The 16,119-nt window shown below is 35.4% G+C and overlaps 2 protein-coding genes across 3 annotated transcripts; one reads left to right on the top strand and one right to left on the bottom strand.

Annotated features, from left to right (window-relative positions):
- Positions 1–1,714: 1,714 nt before the first annotated feature.
- Positions 1,715–4,778, bottom strand: LOC111465630. Of its 2 annotated transcripts, none has more exons than XM_023110108.1 (5): positions 4,165–4,778; positions 3,795–3,951; positions 2,446–2,660; positions 2,179–2,352; positions 1,715–2,087 (listed from the first exon to the last, which is right to left on the bottom strand). In XM_023110108.1, exons 1-5 carry the CDS (start codon positions 4,378–4,380, stop codon positions 2,001–2,003), a joined length of 849 nt encoding a protein of 282 aa, XP_022965876.1. In that variant the 5' UTR covers positions 4,381–4,778; the 3' UTR covers positions 1,715–2,000. The 2 variants fall into 2 exon arrangements, with proteins under 2 accessions (XP_022965876.1, XP_022965877.1); XM_023110109.1 differs by having other exon boundaries at positions 2,001–2,087; positions 2,446–2,657.
- A 2,268-nt stretch (positions 4,779–7,046) lies between these two features.
- Positions 7,047–13,070, top strand: LOC111465551 (probable serine/threonine-protein kinase PIX7). The gene is made up of 6 exons (XM_023109984.1): positions 7,047–7,323; positions 8,047–8,369; positions 9,731–9,866; positions 11,418–11,551; positions 11,716–11,839; positions 12,327–13,070. The coding sequence occupies exons 1-6, from the start codon at positions 7,194–7,196 to the stop codon at positions 12,782–12,784; spliced, it is 1,305 nt and encodes a 434-aa protein (XP_022965752.1). The 5' UTR covers positions 7,047–7,193; the 3' UTR covers positions 12,785–13,070.
- The last annotated feature ends 3,049 nt before the right edge of the window (positions 13,071–16,119 follow it).

The following is a 16,119-nucleotide window of genomic DNA, read 5'->3' on the forward strand; positions in this document are numbered from 1 at the left end:
TTTTTTTTTTTTTTTTTTTTTTTTTTTTTTTTTTTTTTTTTTTTTTTTTTTTTTAATTATTCCATTGAGATTTTATTTTCTATTTCGGGTCGATGTCACGTTCATGAGCTGGCTAGAGTTCATGGTCAAGTTAGCTAACCCTTTGGGATCGACCTTATGTTCGAGTAGGTCAAGTTAGTCGACCTCTTGGGGTCGATTTCATTGCTGAGTTGGTTGTCCCATGTTCAAGTTGGTTGACCCTTTGAAATTTACCTCGTGTTTAAGTTAGTCGATCTCGTGGTCAAGTCGGTTAAGCTAGCCAATGGAGTCGGTCTTAAAGCCTTAATTGAAATTTAAATTTAAAATACAAAAATATATTTTACTTATTTTCTTTTTTAATATTTATTTATTTTTGGGCCACACCTTCATACCCCAATTTATGGGCCCATTTTCACAACATTCTCATTCTCTGGCCCACATATATTTGGGCTCCTTTTTAATTCCATTGAAGTTTTATTATTATTATTTTTTATTTTTTATTTTTGTTAAATTACAAAAGTGATTAGTGAAAGTTGTAAATGGTGATTATTTAATGCAAATTTTCATTAAAATGTTTTAATCTACCTATTTAAATATTTTTACCTTTAAAATAAATTATAAAATGACGGATACATAATAAAATAGAATAAATCAATATATTTAACTTTAGATGTACTATGTTAGTCTACACTACCCTATTATTGCAATCTCGTTGACCAAGTAATCTAAAAAATATCGAACCGGTAATCTATCAAACAATAATATGAATATTTTTACTAAAATATACTCATAATGAGTTTTTTACCATTTGTGCATATAATTTTCATGGAATTTTGACGAGCATAAGAGGATGATGAAAAATATTTCAAGGCGTGTAAATGTGAACCTACGACCTATTTTATCAAAATTTCGATATCAATTTTTTATTAGGGCAGGTAAAGAAAAAATATTTTTATTCTTACAAATAATACTATAAAACATATTTTGAATAAAAAATTTGTTAAAACACTTAACTAAAAAGTCCACATATCTGAATATTATCTCAATGTCATAAAGTTTATGAATGATCAATGACAATGTTATAAATTTTGAATTAATGTATATATATGCTTTTCGAAAACAAAATTTAAAGATAATTTTTATATTTAGCCTAAGATTTCTTTTCTTCCCCATTCTTCAAAATAATAATAATAATAATAAATAAATAAAATAATTTATAAGTGAGCCTTAAAGAAATGACCATACCCATTTAAAAAATGGTAAAAAGTATCCCAATAAAATTATTTTTAGGAAAAAAAAAAAAAAAAGACTTCAAAAAGATTCTTATATATCAAAAGAGTATTTCTAGCCTAAATTTTAAGCGCTGAAGTAGAATAATTCACGAAGTACAATGGCCAAAACTATACTTCCAACCTAACTATTTAAGTTATTTATCTTGCAATTTCAAAGCAAACAGAAAGTCGAGCCATACCGCGCTCGCCGAGTTCACGGTGCTGCGCTGCGAAGCTTTTTTCCAGAAGAGAATTTCTTTTACAAACATGAATCCCAAGTTTGCACTGTATACAGTTAAAAAGGCAAAAAAACCCATTGATGAAGCATGGTATAAAGATCAGTCAGATGCTTTATGAAAATCACTCATCAGTGAGACTATGATTGGTTGGGCATCCGAAAAGTAGAAATTATTTAGACAAGAATATGTAAAAAGTAGTAGAAATTTCCATTCTCTGTATTCAGATCAGCTTCGAATTATAATCAGGTAATGAAAACACAAATAAATATCCATGAGAATCAATTCATAACAAAAAGAAAAGAAAAGGAATGAATCCCTGTGCTGATGGATGGAAAAGTAGATGCCTAGACTCTTTTATACGATATAGATAACATAAAGAGGAACCTTCGGGTTGAATGTCTTACTGTTTTCGATAGGGCATAAGTCATCGGAGTGTCGAGTTTACCAGAGTTACGATGTGGAAACGCCCTAATTAGAAAACGTCAGGGTGGAAACGCCCTGGAATGGAGCTGCTTTGTTGAGCTTGCTTGAGATGCATTGTAAGTGCATAGTTATTCACCTAGTAATAATCCATTAAAAGGTGCAAGAGATATCAGACTATAAGAAGTATGTGTCGTGAAGCAAGATCTATGAGCATTTATGGAACCAACCTCCAGGGTTTTCAACTGTTCCTGATATTGAGCGACTAATTCCTTAAGATGTTGTAACTCCTGGTTCCTGCCTTCGTATTCTTTCTGACGTTCGTGCTGAATCGAGACAGCCCTTTTGAGAATTGTGTTCTCCTGAATAAGTGCTTCCACTTGTTCTCTAAGCATCTTGTTTTCCTAAAATTGGACAAATGAAATAAGAATCAGGGTAACAGCCTCAAAAAATTGTGGCACAAATAAACTAGTAGAAATTGTAAAACGTTTCAAAACCTGCTGAAAATTATTTGTTGCCTCGGCATTTGCGCGGGCACAGATGGATTTTTCCAGAACCTCGAGAACTCTTGAAGCACGACTTCGTGCATCGTCCATATTCGAGGCACTTGTCATTTCTCTCACGAAGAGTTCCACCCATTCTGCCCCATTTGTGGGAAGATTCTCAGAAGCTGTTGCTTCCTCAGCAATTGCAGCTTCTCCTTGCGTTTCTGCTTCATTTTACACAAAAAGATGAGACACATTATGCTACTAACAACTGGATCAAAGAGCACCGAAGCCAAAAGATGAAAGATACAAGTATAGTTCAAACTGTTGCCACTTTTTCTTGTAAAGGAAACAATTCGAACTGTTGTTATTAATAATATGTAGAATGTATTGGAGATTCCAATTTGAGGAGCAGAAGATATCAGCAGACTATATCGAAGGTGTCTCGTTGTGTACATAATATGCAGCCAAGAAAACAGTTAAGCTAACAAGTATGTCGTAAATGTAGTGAATATGCCAGTATCTCACAAAAAAGAAACCTTTTCTACTCGTTAATTAAGGAATTAAAAGATCGACAAACGAATATACAGCATTGAGAAAGTCTTGCAAGCCATCTCCAAGGTCGACCTAAGGCACTCTCTGATGCTTCACTTGCCTAGTGTCATGGATATTCAGATGATGAAATAGAAGATCACTCATTTTGCACGGCCATTCACTACTAGTAAGTCATCAATTTGGTTCGAACAAGTACTCGTAATCCAGATCAAGTTGATTAAGAAGTATAAAATTGACATCAGAAGTACAGAGAAATGTAAAACAGAAACAAAATGCACAATTTAAAGATAGTTCACAATTTCAATAAGTTTGAACTTAATGGAACATAGAATTGAGAAGCTTCCATTTGTACAGTTTATGTATGGCCTGTGCAAATAAATTTGATATAAAAGCTGCCTCCTAAGTAGCCTATTGTGTTATGATTTAACACAATGAATCCCTATGATTCCTTTCGTATGAGTTATGATTTATGAATCCCTATTGTGTTATGATCTAATACAATGAATCCCTATGAATCCCTATTGTGCTATGATTTAACACAATGAATCCCTATAATCCATTTCGTATGAGTTATGATTTAACACAATGAATCCCTATGATTCCTTTCGTATGAGTAATACATAGTCCGTATGAACAACCGGCTTATCAAGAAAGTATAACACTTCCAAATATGTCAAGAATTTCAAAATGTTCATCTTCAAATCTTCTCTCATGCAATTACAGATGTCCAATTGAAAATATTCCAAATAAAGAAATTTCAAAGCATCGAGAATATAATGATGAAGTCCAATAGATATTAATCAAACCTTGGGATTGAGGTTGAATATTTGCTTCCAAAGCAACATCGGAGGTGTTTGAAGCGCTTCCCAAATTTCTGTCATTATATCCTAAATGAAGCTGGTTCAAACTTCTGATGGCTAAGTCTAGATCATCACCACTTTCTTCAAGTGCTCTCTCTAGAAGCTAGAATATCAATTTCAAAGCAATCAGTACGTATTCAAGTAAGCATTCCTTGAATTCAAAATGCAAAAGTTTTTTCATCAGAAATGTCCTCAAGAGACAACCAACACCAGTGGTTCATATTTCAATGATTGATAACGTAATGTTCGCGAATGCTTAAAACATTTCGAAATATAATTTTTCATTAGAAAAAAAGAGGTGCATATCCAAACCGACCTGCTTATCCATATCAGGAAAAATTGCGCTAAGATAATCGACTAAATGAGCCGATTGCGAAGACGACGTCGGAGGAAACGGAAAAGCAGACTGATTCGATGACCTCGGAGGCGAAAACCTCACAGGCGAAGAAGACGAACAACGAATTCTCTTAGAGACGGGAGGTGTAGGTAGGTCTTCAAATAAGGATCTCTTCCCGCACACTATGGCAGACATGTTTCAGCGCCGCTGCTCAGCTTCCTTACTCTCTAAGCGCTCGATCCGCACCCAAACCTTCCGTCGTCCAATTCATGCAGCAAAACCACCGGATCGAAACCAAAACATCTTCAACAATTCCAAGTCAACCACAAACAAATTAGGTTAGACGCAGAGAAAATGATCGAAATAGGTCAAACTCCTCCCGATTTCATCAACTATAAACAAAATTACAAGAAACTCAATCCCTAGGGATTTCAAATGGAAGGAAAATTAGGAAACAGAGAAATTCTTAGCATCTGAAGCTCTGAGACTTTGGCTCATCTTCGTTCATGGCTACCAAGAGTGCGATTGTCGTCTGCATATTCTCAAAGATGAGATTGAAAGAACGAACAATCATAAAGACGACACGTCGTATGAAGAACAAAGAAGAAGGTTTTGAAAAATTCCCCGTCGTTGACACGTGTTCTTCCTTTATTGGTTAAACGCTGTTGTAATGGCTATTACTTATGGATCTGAAACGCAAGTTATTCTCTGTCACAAAATAAATATAAATTGATTTAATTAATTATAAGTAAATTCTATTACTTTTTTTAATTAGGTCATTTTTTAATATTATTAAATGGTCTATGTCTTTTGATTTGGGCCTTGAGGTATGAGAGGAATGGCCCACAATAATTTAGGCCCAACCCAAATTTGAGTTGTTATTTATAAAATATATATATATATAATTCTTTTTTATTTTTTTAATTTCATGACTATTTTATTATTATTTATTCTCCAACAACCTTCCAAAATCATTTTTAATAAAAATTATTTGGAAGGTAATTAATTATAAATTTTTATTAAATGTTTAAAAATAAATAAATATATCGTTCCATTTTTGTTAAAAACAAAAATTTGAATAAATGATTTGAACAACCTAATCGAACCCAACAGCCTCGATTGAGTTGAGTTGAGTTTATTATTTAATAAGAGTTGTTTGGGTTAAGGGAGTTCACGACCCAAACATATGTTATTTCTGTGTGTGTTCTTTTGGGGAAGATTAGCATGTTATCACTAGAGTAACTTTTATCCGTTAAGCGACGACCTTCCACTCGGCACCGTCGGATCACTAAGGCTGACTTTCGACCCTACTCGACGAGTGGGTCTTGCAGTCAAACTCCCTTCTGTCTTTGCACTCGAGGGCCAATCTTCGTCTAGCCCAAGGAAACCTTTGCACGCCCCCGTTACCTTTTGGGATATGCATGTCAAACTACGATACCCTAAGAGCATATCGTGATGACAGAAAAGTAGGTTTTGAGGAAAGCTCGGCTCTATCGAATTATTTTAGGGTGACCGTGATGATTGTGATGACTGTGATTTTTTACTCTAAAATTTGTAGTATCAAATTGTTTCAGGGTATGGTGATGATCCTGACGACCGTTATTTTTTACTCTAAAATTCGCAGTATCAAATTAATTTAGGATCGATTCTATTAAAAAAAAATATATATTTTAATTGGTTCGGGAAGTATGGATAGCCCACTCAATTGGTTATTCCTTTGGAATTAAGGTGGTGGAAGGCATAGTCGACAAGCAACCATACATCAATCAAAATGCATTCTTTTAGGGCAATTGTCCCATCCACCAATACCACCCTACTAGAATTTACATGCTCTCAACTATGATGATGTTGTAGCAATGGTCCATTATTTAGGGCTTTTTCATTGAGTAAAGGGAAGAATTCCGCTCGATTATTAGCTATATTCGATGTTACGCTACCTGAATTATTTAAAATGAGTTCATCGACTTAATTCAATCTGTTTTCTCGAGTTGGTTGCTAACCCTTTTATCGTTATCGGTGACCTAACTATGATTAAGCTCGAGTATATTGAATCCATTCGAAAATACATGAAGATATTCTTTTCTACAAACGAAGGCTAATTGCTCAAAGCTCGAGGTCATAACTCTAAACGTCGTCGAGTATGAGTGATACCTTAAATGAAGAAATCTCGATTATTAGTATATATATATACCTCAATCTCGAAGCCTTTAGAGTATCTTTTTGATAGACGCCTCAAGATGCATGAGGAATTCGTTGCTGATAGATCCTGTCCAGTGTCTTTCTCTTTCCCCTGCCGCCTTCCAACTCGCATGAGTATACAATGACAACTTTCGGGCACTCATGCCCGATCGTGAAACTGCCTATTGAACGTTTGATAGCGCGTTAGCTCCGACCTGAGCTATGCAACAACGAGATCCCCCTTGATCTTTATCAGATGTGCTTGACGGTCCCCCATAATACCTCACTTGGGGACTAATTACTCTAGCGGTTCCAAGAGTCTTGGCTAGTTGAACCCCATCCAATAGACTCCCTATTTGGCTCATCCCCTTCTTCAACTCTTTTATCGGGATATTATTACCTCGGTTCGTAAAGTTTAAATGGATTATATATATACATACATATACATATACATATACCGTACTCGAGCTTAGTAGTTTCCGCTGCCTGTCCATGAGAAACTTTGATACCATGTTAAGAACGATGTTTGTTTGATCTAAGGAGGGTCTCTTACCATTTAGTTGAAAGAAGAGAGAGAAAGAGTGGAGTTCCCATCCATCTCCCAAAAGAGATGGTGGCCAAAAAAGTTCTTTTTGTACAAAGAACTGGAATGATTGTGATGGTGATGATGATGCCTGTAATCACCAACAAAAAACAGGGTAAAAAAAAATCATCAAAATTTCTCTCTCTTCTTTTCATTCTCCTCTCACTTTCTCTCTCCTCTTCCGCCATAGCCTCCCTCCATGAAAGCTCTGCAACAAAAAACCCCATAAGTATCTACTTCATCATCAATGGAGGAAAACGAGAAGTGTGGCTGCTGGGCTGTCCTTAAACGCACCGTTTCGGACGCCTCCAAATCTTCCCCCTCCTCCAAACACTCCCCCAACTCCATTCCTCGTGTTACTCTGCTTTACGATTCAGGTACTCTCTGAAAATTCTGTTTTTTTTTTAATTTTTTTTTAATTTTAATCATCTGGGTTTGTTTATTAAATCATGACAAAAAATGGGTTTTTGAATTTGGGATTTTTTTAAATTTTTTTTAAGCTTTTTTTTATGCTCTGTTATGGTGACAGAAAACAGAGTACGGTTGTTTTCTCTGTAAATTCTGTTAAAATCTGGCGAAGAACACTGAAAGAACAGTAAATTCTGTTCTTACTGTTTCTGAGAATTTCTGAGTAAAAGCTGCAAAACTTTGGAACTTAATGATTTCTTTCATCTCTCTCTCTGTTTTTGGTTTTTTTCTCTCTGTTTTAGTGAGAGAAAAAGACAGCAACATTTTGAAACTCTATGAAGCTGTGTTCTTGCTCATACGTCGTCGTTTTGGCTGAAATTAAGTGTTTCGAATTATAATTCTCCACGGTGGTATGATATCGTTTTTTCCTTTTGGTAAAGTAAAAGCATGAGAGCTTATGCTCTGATACCAATTGTTAGAAATCAAGGCTCTCTATAATGATATGATATTGTCCATTTTAAGCATCAGCTCTCATGACTTCTTGCCATTGTGATTTCGAAAAGGTTCATAACAATTGAGTTAATATTCAATAACTAATATTACTATTTTATTTTTCAATAATTAATTTGTTATTTTAAATATTAAAAAAAATTCAAAATAACATTTTAATTATTCATTCTTGGCGGTTGCAGCTACCGAGACGCGGTACCTAAACGCAAGCAACCGAGATTTCTGTCCTCCGGCCGAAGCTCGGCTATCGTTCGACAATGCTCCGCCGCCGCCGTCCTCCGAGGACAAAAACAAGCGGCAGTTACTGAAATTTTCATTTCAGGAACTAAGATCGGCGACCGGAAATTTCCGACCGGATAGCATACTTGGAGAAGGAGGGTTTGGATTCGTCTTCAAAGGATGGATCGAAGAGAATGGCACAGCGCCGGCCAAACCTGGATCAGGAATCACTGTCGCTGTAAAAAGCTTGAAGCCGGATGGTCTTCAAGGCCACAGAGAATGGGAGGTTCGAATTTCAACTTTTCTCTATGAATTTTGATGCTATTTTTCTCAAAATCTTCTTTCAATTATTTCAGCTTTCGATTACATTAGAAATTTTGATTTTAGGTTAAATCATATAGAATGCTCTGAACTATATGGGTTTTTATCATACCTAATCGTTTTAAGATTTCTCTCATAATGTCGACATTCGTTCACAGTGCCATTATCATCTTTTCCTTTTGATGACACTTTAGAATTAATTGTGATCATTCTTCTTACTTTTTAAGCCATAGCCATATTTATTTGTTGGCTGAGAGCGGGAGGCCCCAACCATTGTCGGTTGATTTTGAGAGCGAGTAAATAAAATATTTGCCACCGACGGTTCTCTTTTCTTTTCTCTCTCAAATCCTAAGCCTCACTTTTATTTGAATGGAGAACCAACGATGGGTTTGTTTTAGACGGCTCAAAAGCTAAGTATTAAAATCAAGCTTTTGAAACGATGAGGAAATAAAGAGATGATTGTGATCTAATTACAATAAACTTTAGCATTAAAGGCATTTTATATGATTTAACTTTAGTTCTTACTACTTTAATCACATTTGATTACTAGGATATATTGCATTGAAAAGATTAAGAAAGGAGCCACCATAGGTTGACCCCTTAATCAATAAGGGCCATTTAAATAATAAACTGCTTAGATGGAATGAGTTTGAGTCATGATGGCGTTCCCGTCTATGATTTAGCATCCTATGAGTTACCTTAACAATCAAATATAGTACGGTCAGGTGTGTTGAGAATTGTTAGGAGGAGATGGTCATGAGTTTATCTCCATTGGTATGAGGCCTGTTGGGGAAACCAAAAGCAAATGTACTAGAGTTTATGCTCAAAGTGAACAATATCATACCATTGTGGAGGTCTGTGATTCCTAACAAGGTGGTTGTTCGGTAAGAACAGTTGTGGTGCATGCAAGTTGACTTGGACACTCGGAAAAAAAAAAAAAAGAAAGGAAAAAAAAGAGAGGAGGACTTGATGGTAGGGTTTATAAGTAAGGAATGCATCTCCATTGGTATGAGGCCTTTTGGGGAAACCAAAAGCAAAGTCACGAGAGCTTATGCTCAAAATGGACAATATCATACCATTGTTGTGGTTCGTAATTCCTAACAAGGTAGTTGTTCGGTAAGAACAGTCGTGGTACATGTATGTTGACTTGGACACTCGTAAATAAAAAGAATGGAAAAAAAGGGAGGAGGATTTGATGGCAGGGATTAGAGATAGTTTGAAGAAAAAAATAGTAAAGTTTGATTAGTTGAGGATTTGTTAGTGTTGGTAATGAATATGTAGATGGATTGGTATTTAATAACTGAACTCTCCCTTAATGCATTGCAGGCTGAGGTTAGCTTTCTTGGACAGCTTCACCATCCCAATCTTGTTAAGCTTATTGGATACTGTATTGAAGATGATCAAAGGCTTCTTGTATATGAATTCATGACGCGTGGTAGTCTTGAAAACCATCTTTTCAGAAGTAAGTGGGATCCTCTTGCTTAGCCTTTTTTCTTTCTTTTGTCCTCTTGCATCACTGCTTTTTACAGGCCAGCCATTCTACTTTTAAGCTTATAATTATGACATATGAAGATGTTGTCTGCATCTTTCTATTGGAACAATAACAATATTTTACTAAATTACTTACTTTTTTTGAGAAATTGCAAAAAACTTTTTATCTTCATTTCATCTTTTCTTCTGTTCATTCTTCTTTAGCGGCTTTTTCATTTTGTAGGAGAGCAATCACAATCTTACCAAATTTATTGCTTTTGTGAGAAGATTGTGGAATTTTGCTACCATTTCAACTTTGTCATCCTTATTTTGTTTTTTTAGTTTTTCTTCTGTTCTCTCTTGTGATTAGAGTAAGATGGGAATCCACGACCAATGTGAGATCCCACATCGGTTGGGGAGGAGAACGAAACACCCTTTATAAGGGTGTGGAAACCTCTTCCTAGCAGACATGTTTTAAAAACCTTGAGGGAAGCCCGAAAGGAAAAGCCCAAAGAAGACAATATTTGTAACAACAAATGGTATCAGAGTCAGACATTAGGCGATGTGCCAGCAAGATGGCTGAGCTTCGAAGGGGGGTGGACATGAGGCTATGTGCCAGCAAGGACACTAGGTCCCAAAGTGGGGTGGATTTGGTGTGGGTCCCACATCGATTGGAGAAAGGAAAGATTGCCAACGAGGACGCTAGGCTCCGAAGGAGGGTGGATTGTGAGATCCCACATCGGTTGGGGAGGAGAACGCAACACCCTTTATAAGGGTGTGAAAACCTCTCCCAAGCAGTGAGCCTATATAAGGGAAAACTCAAAGAGAACAATATCTACTAGCGGTGGGCTTGGGCTATTACAACCAGGGTTGTGCTTAAGCCCATGGCACAACCGTGTACCTCAACACTTGTGGTGTGCGCTTTCAGCTTTAAAAAACACTAGCCACGAGAAACTAAGATATGTGACACGAGAGAGTAATTGTGGGTAATTATGTATTTTACATTAAGAGGCGAGTAATTTTGTGATTCTGCATTTGTTGCTGCTTTTAGTTGCCAGTTAGAAAAATTGCATACTTGTGTTATGTTTCACGGGCCCTTCAAAATAAGTGATTTTAGAAAAAAAATATAAGCACTTTAATAAGATAACTGCTTAATGATAAATATCTTTGATATTAAGTTTATGCTCTAAAGGTTTTTAAAACGACCTCCAGATCTCTTCTCAATACGAGTGCCTTTTGACTTTTTCGAAAAGTACTTATAAATCACTTTCATGCCCAATGACTATGAGTCAAAGTGCTTTTGGTTATAGCAAAAGTGCTTATAGCCATGCGAAAAGAGCTCTAAAACATAGCCTTTGCCCATAAAGAAGGGATGGTTTATGGTACTATTACTACATTTTGAATAGTAATAAACACTTTTACTTAAATATATGCAGAGATTATTTACATATATGCATGATTGGATCGCGTAGAATGTCGTGATACTATGTTTGTTCTTAGCGAAAGTTCTAATAGTGTTCAATTTTTTTTTTTTTTTTTGAAGGGACTATACCTCTTCCATGGTCAAACAGGATTAAAATTGCACTTGCTGCCGCCAAAGGCTTGGCCTTCCTCCACAATGGTCCTGAACCTGTTATATATAGAGATTTCAAGACATCAAACATATTGCTTGATACAGTATGTGATTTATTGGCATGTTTCGAAGCAATTTTGTAAAATTATTTTGAATGATTAAATACATGTTTGGAAGTGATTTTGAACATGATAAAAGTAATTTTAACCATTTCAAGTTAAATTTTTTCGATTAGTGGCTTAATACATCTTATAATGAACTCTGGTAGGAGTACAATGCAAAGCTTTCGGATTTTGGCTTGGCAAAGGCTGGGCCTCAGGGAGACAAAACACACGTTTCCACTAGAGTAGTTGGAACATATGGCTATGCTGCACCAGAATATCTAATGACTGGTGAGGAATTCTATTTATTTATTTTTTTAAAATTAAAGGCCATGTTTAATAACCATTTGATTTTTGGTTCTTGGTTACACCTATGACTTTTCTTCATTTTGTTATCTAGTTCGTAAATGTTTTTAAAAACGAAGCCAAATTTTGAAAACTAAAAAAAATTGTTTTTGTTTTTGAAATTTGGCTAAGAATTAAAATCATTTTGCGAAAAAGAGGAGCAAAATAACACCATTTTCAAAAATCAAATAGTTACAAATGGGTTAATGTACGGTAACTACCTATTATTTCGGATTTAACGTTTTATGAGTTACTTTGACAATCAAATATAGTAGAGTGAGACGACGGTCTCATTAGAATAGTCGAGGTAAAACAATATAAACATACTCCTATATTTTACTTGTGAGTGTTTTGATTCTGCACATAATTTAACTTATACTGGAAGGATTGGTATTTAACAATCTGTATCTCTTTGGCTCCTGACCATTTTTAGGACATTTGACGTCAAAGAGTGATGTCTATAGCTTTGGCGTCGTCCTACTCGAGATTTTAACTGGGAGGAGGTCGATGGACAAGAAACGTCCCAGTGGTGAGCAGAATCTAGTGTCGTGGGCTAGGCCATATTTAGAAGACAAAAGGAAGCTTTACCACATAGTGGATCCTCGCTTGGAGCTCAACTACTCCATCCAGGGGGTTCAGAAAATCTCTAAACTAGCTTCTCACTGCATCAGTAGGGATCCAAAATCTCGTCCCACCATGGATGAAGTTGTCAAGTTTCTCATTCCATTACAGGACCTTAACGACCTCGCCATCTTAGCCTATCATTCGCGCTTGTCTCAGCAAGGTCGACGAAAGAAGAAATCAGATGGACTGCACCAGCTAACATACACTCAGTCAAGAAACATTAGAACCTCTCCTATGAACGTCGGAATTGTTCATCGTCGTCGATGAACGGTAGGCTGTAACTCCTCAGAGCCAGAGAGAGCAACGGACGGAAGAGGAAAGGTACATGAAAAGCTTCTTCTTCTTCTGACCATGAATTTGGAACATTTGAATTTCTATGTATGGCTGTCTTTTTTGTTGTTCTGTGCTGTCATAGATGCAATCTTAAGATCGTCATTTGCAGCCTTGTGGTAACTCAAGAATGTCAATTGCTCTGAGTTTGGAATTATTGGCCATTGTGTTTGTGATTGTTGTGTACGTTTATATTGCTGGCTAGCATCTGCAATTTCTGATATTATCCATTGGGTCGTAACGTTCGTTCATACAACTTTACTTAGAGAGAATACGTTCAATTTATGGTGTTGTTTACTTAGAATTTAATATCCTATGAGTTACTATAACAATCGAATGTAGCTAGTAGATGATTGTTTAGTCAGAAAAGGCAAGTTGAGCTCGAGTTGACCGTTTACTTGGATATCGATAGATATAAGAAAAATAAAGTTGAATTTTGATATAGCTCTTACTAGAACTTGGAGAATTCAATTATTTGGGTCGAGTGGTATATTTTATATAAATCCATTTCTAATAAGATGATCATTTAATTATCGAGTGAAAAATCTTTATTTAAATAGGGAAGGAAGGAGGGAGGGAAAAAGGTTTTTCTCGGTTAGCTAAATGGGACTGGAGATAGAGACTACATTTCCCATTCCCGTCCTCGACTCCAACCCCACGTGGACATCTCTATCTATGCTTAGTTAAAATAAAAATTTTATTTTTATCTCAGTATATTCAATCATACAAAATTATCTGTCATTCAAATGATTTTACTCTCCTCGAAGTGCCTTGTGTCACAATTTATGGGAAAATGTATACGGATTTGGATTCTCCTTAAAATTTGTCATGAGCGTGTCAAGATCATGACACTGCGTTATTGAAATGTACCACAATGTCATACTGCAAGTCTTGTCTTATGAAGCCATATATTTTGTTAATGCCACCAACTGAGACCACAACTTGAAAACCACGCTTCTCTCTGCAAAAATATCAACGTCAGAGACCACAACCTGAAAGCCATGCTTCTCTTTGCAAAAATATCAACGTTAGGATCGGCCACGCAACATAGATAACTAAATTGTTAAATCATCATAAATTAACGTCTTGTTTTTAATTTTACTTTTGACCAAAAGAGAAAGTTATTCAATGGAAGTGTCTATACCATTCCACTTATTAAACTAAAAAAAAACAACTTCAGCTCTTTGAACACGAGAGTTTAGTTAGGGGGAGAGGTAGAACATTTTAACTTAAAAATGATGCAACCTTACGTATATTGAAACATGCATGCACGATTGAAAAAAGATCAAACGATAAAAACCCTACAAACCAAAACAAAGAAAAGACTCGAACTGAAAGAATGAAGTGATATTGGCGCGGCTCAATCCGAGACAGAATTTTCAAATAAAACAAAACTCGGACTTCAGATTGAACTGCACCAACATCGCTCGTAATCACTCTATGAATCTTTAACTTCCTTCTTAATTGCCTTACAAAATAACGCTCGCTCGACCTTCAAATCGAACTGAACCAACGTCGCTCTTAATCACTCTCGTTCTTAATTCCCTTGCTTTATAAGTACCCAAAAAGAGAGGGGAAATGAGGATCCATCCATGTTTCAAAACACACACAAAGTAGAGTTTCTTTTTGGTTCTCAAGCTTGCAGGCTTTGGGACCCCTTTGCCTCCCCACCATCTCTTTTCATTCCCTCATTTATGCACTTTATATATATATATAACTTCGATATTTTCGGTTTTATATTTTGGTTAAATTAGAGTTAGAGATGACGATGGTACAGAGCTTTGAGACGTTGCCGTTCCCGATCCTTACTTGATAGGGCTTTTTAGTCCATTTTCTTACACTCATATAAACATATATTTAGTACGATCCCGATTATGCACGTTTTTTAAAAAAACGACTCCAAAGTTAGATTTTATCCAACTTAATTTTGCACGACATTTAGGAATATTATTCTTCAAATAGGGTTTTTTAGTTCATTTTTTTTACACCTATAAACACATATTTAGTACGAAACTCATTATGCACGTTTTTTTAAACGACTCTAAAGTTAGAATTCTGTTTAAATTTCTGGGTTTGGAAGAATTTATTCAATCATCGATAATGTGCCTTAATCAAACCTCATTTTGAACAGAACTGATTGTTGTCGTTAAAACTAGCCCGTGAATTTAGCGAGAAAATGAACCTAATAAAAATTTTGAAATGTTTAAATTCATAATTTAAAAAAAAAAAAAGAAAAAAAAAAAGCTTAGAGCCCATCATTTAATGTGTTTTTATTGCAATGATTTAAAGAGCTCATCTCTTTGGAACATTTTTTCCTTCAAATTTACCGACAAATATAAATGAAATGGGTCAGAAATTTAACTTTATATTATATCCAATAATTAGTTATAAAAATAATCATATAAAGTTTTGGTTTTAATTTTGTCACACTTTTAAATTTTTTGCAAAGTTTTTATTTCCACTAAACTATATACTAAATAGACTTATTTAATTGGTGCATTCTCTTCAATTATTTTCTTTAAACAAATTCATTATCACGTTCTTAAAATCGCTCAAATTGGATATCAAAATGAACACTTAAAATTTTATAATTTATTAAGTTGAATCGAACAAATTGCTTGTAACTCGACTTTGCCTCCCCACCACTAACTGATATTGTCATCTTTGGACTTTCTCTGTTATGCTTCCCTCAAGACTTTAAAACGCGTCTGCTAGGGAAAGGTTTTCACACCCTTATAAAGTTATAAAGGGTGTTTCGTTCTCCTCTCCAACCAATGTGGGATAACACACAAAGTGTTGAAAGTGCTGGATTAGTCGAGAACTCAAGCTAGACTCATTGAATATATACAAGAAATAGCATTAGAGAGGAAATTAAGAAGGAAAAACCATGTAGCATTGAATTAATGACCGAACAATGTGAAACCCTAGATACGTCATTTTTTAAACTTGATGAAAAATTGAGTCCCGATCAATATTTTGAAAAACTATGGTAACGAAAGTTGACCGGACCGACCAAGTCTGGTTTATCGTGTTTTGGCTTGTCCCCTATATTATAGTCTTGTAAAAAGATTGAAATGTTGCCCTTGAAGAAGACAACTTCATGGTAAAGAAAGAAAAAAACAATGAAAGGGTATGGAGGTGAAGGCCCATGCTATAAAGAGAAGGCCAACCTTTGGCCATGCACTAAGGAGACATTGTCCTAGGGTGTGGCCTATGATTTCCTTTACCTTTTATTTCTTTTCCTTTTGTTCTAGAGAATTACAAAAACACCC

This window comes from Cucurbita maxima, unplaced genomic scaffold (assembly GCF_002738345.1).
Source record: "Cucurbita maxima cultivar Rimu unplaced genomic scaffold, Cmax_1.0 Cma_Scf00029, whole genome shotgun sequence".
NCBI classification, from domain to species: domain Eukaryota; kingdom Viridiplantae; phylum Streptophyta; class Magnoliopsida; order Cucurbitales; family Cucurbitaceae; genus Cucurbita; species Cucurbita maxima.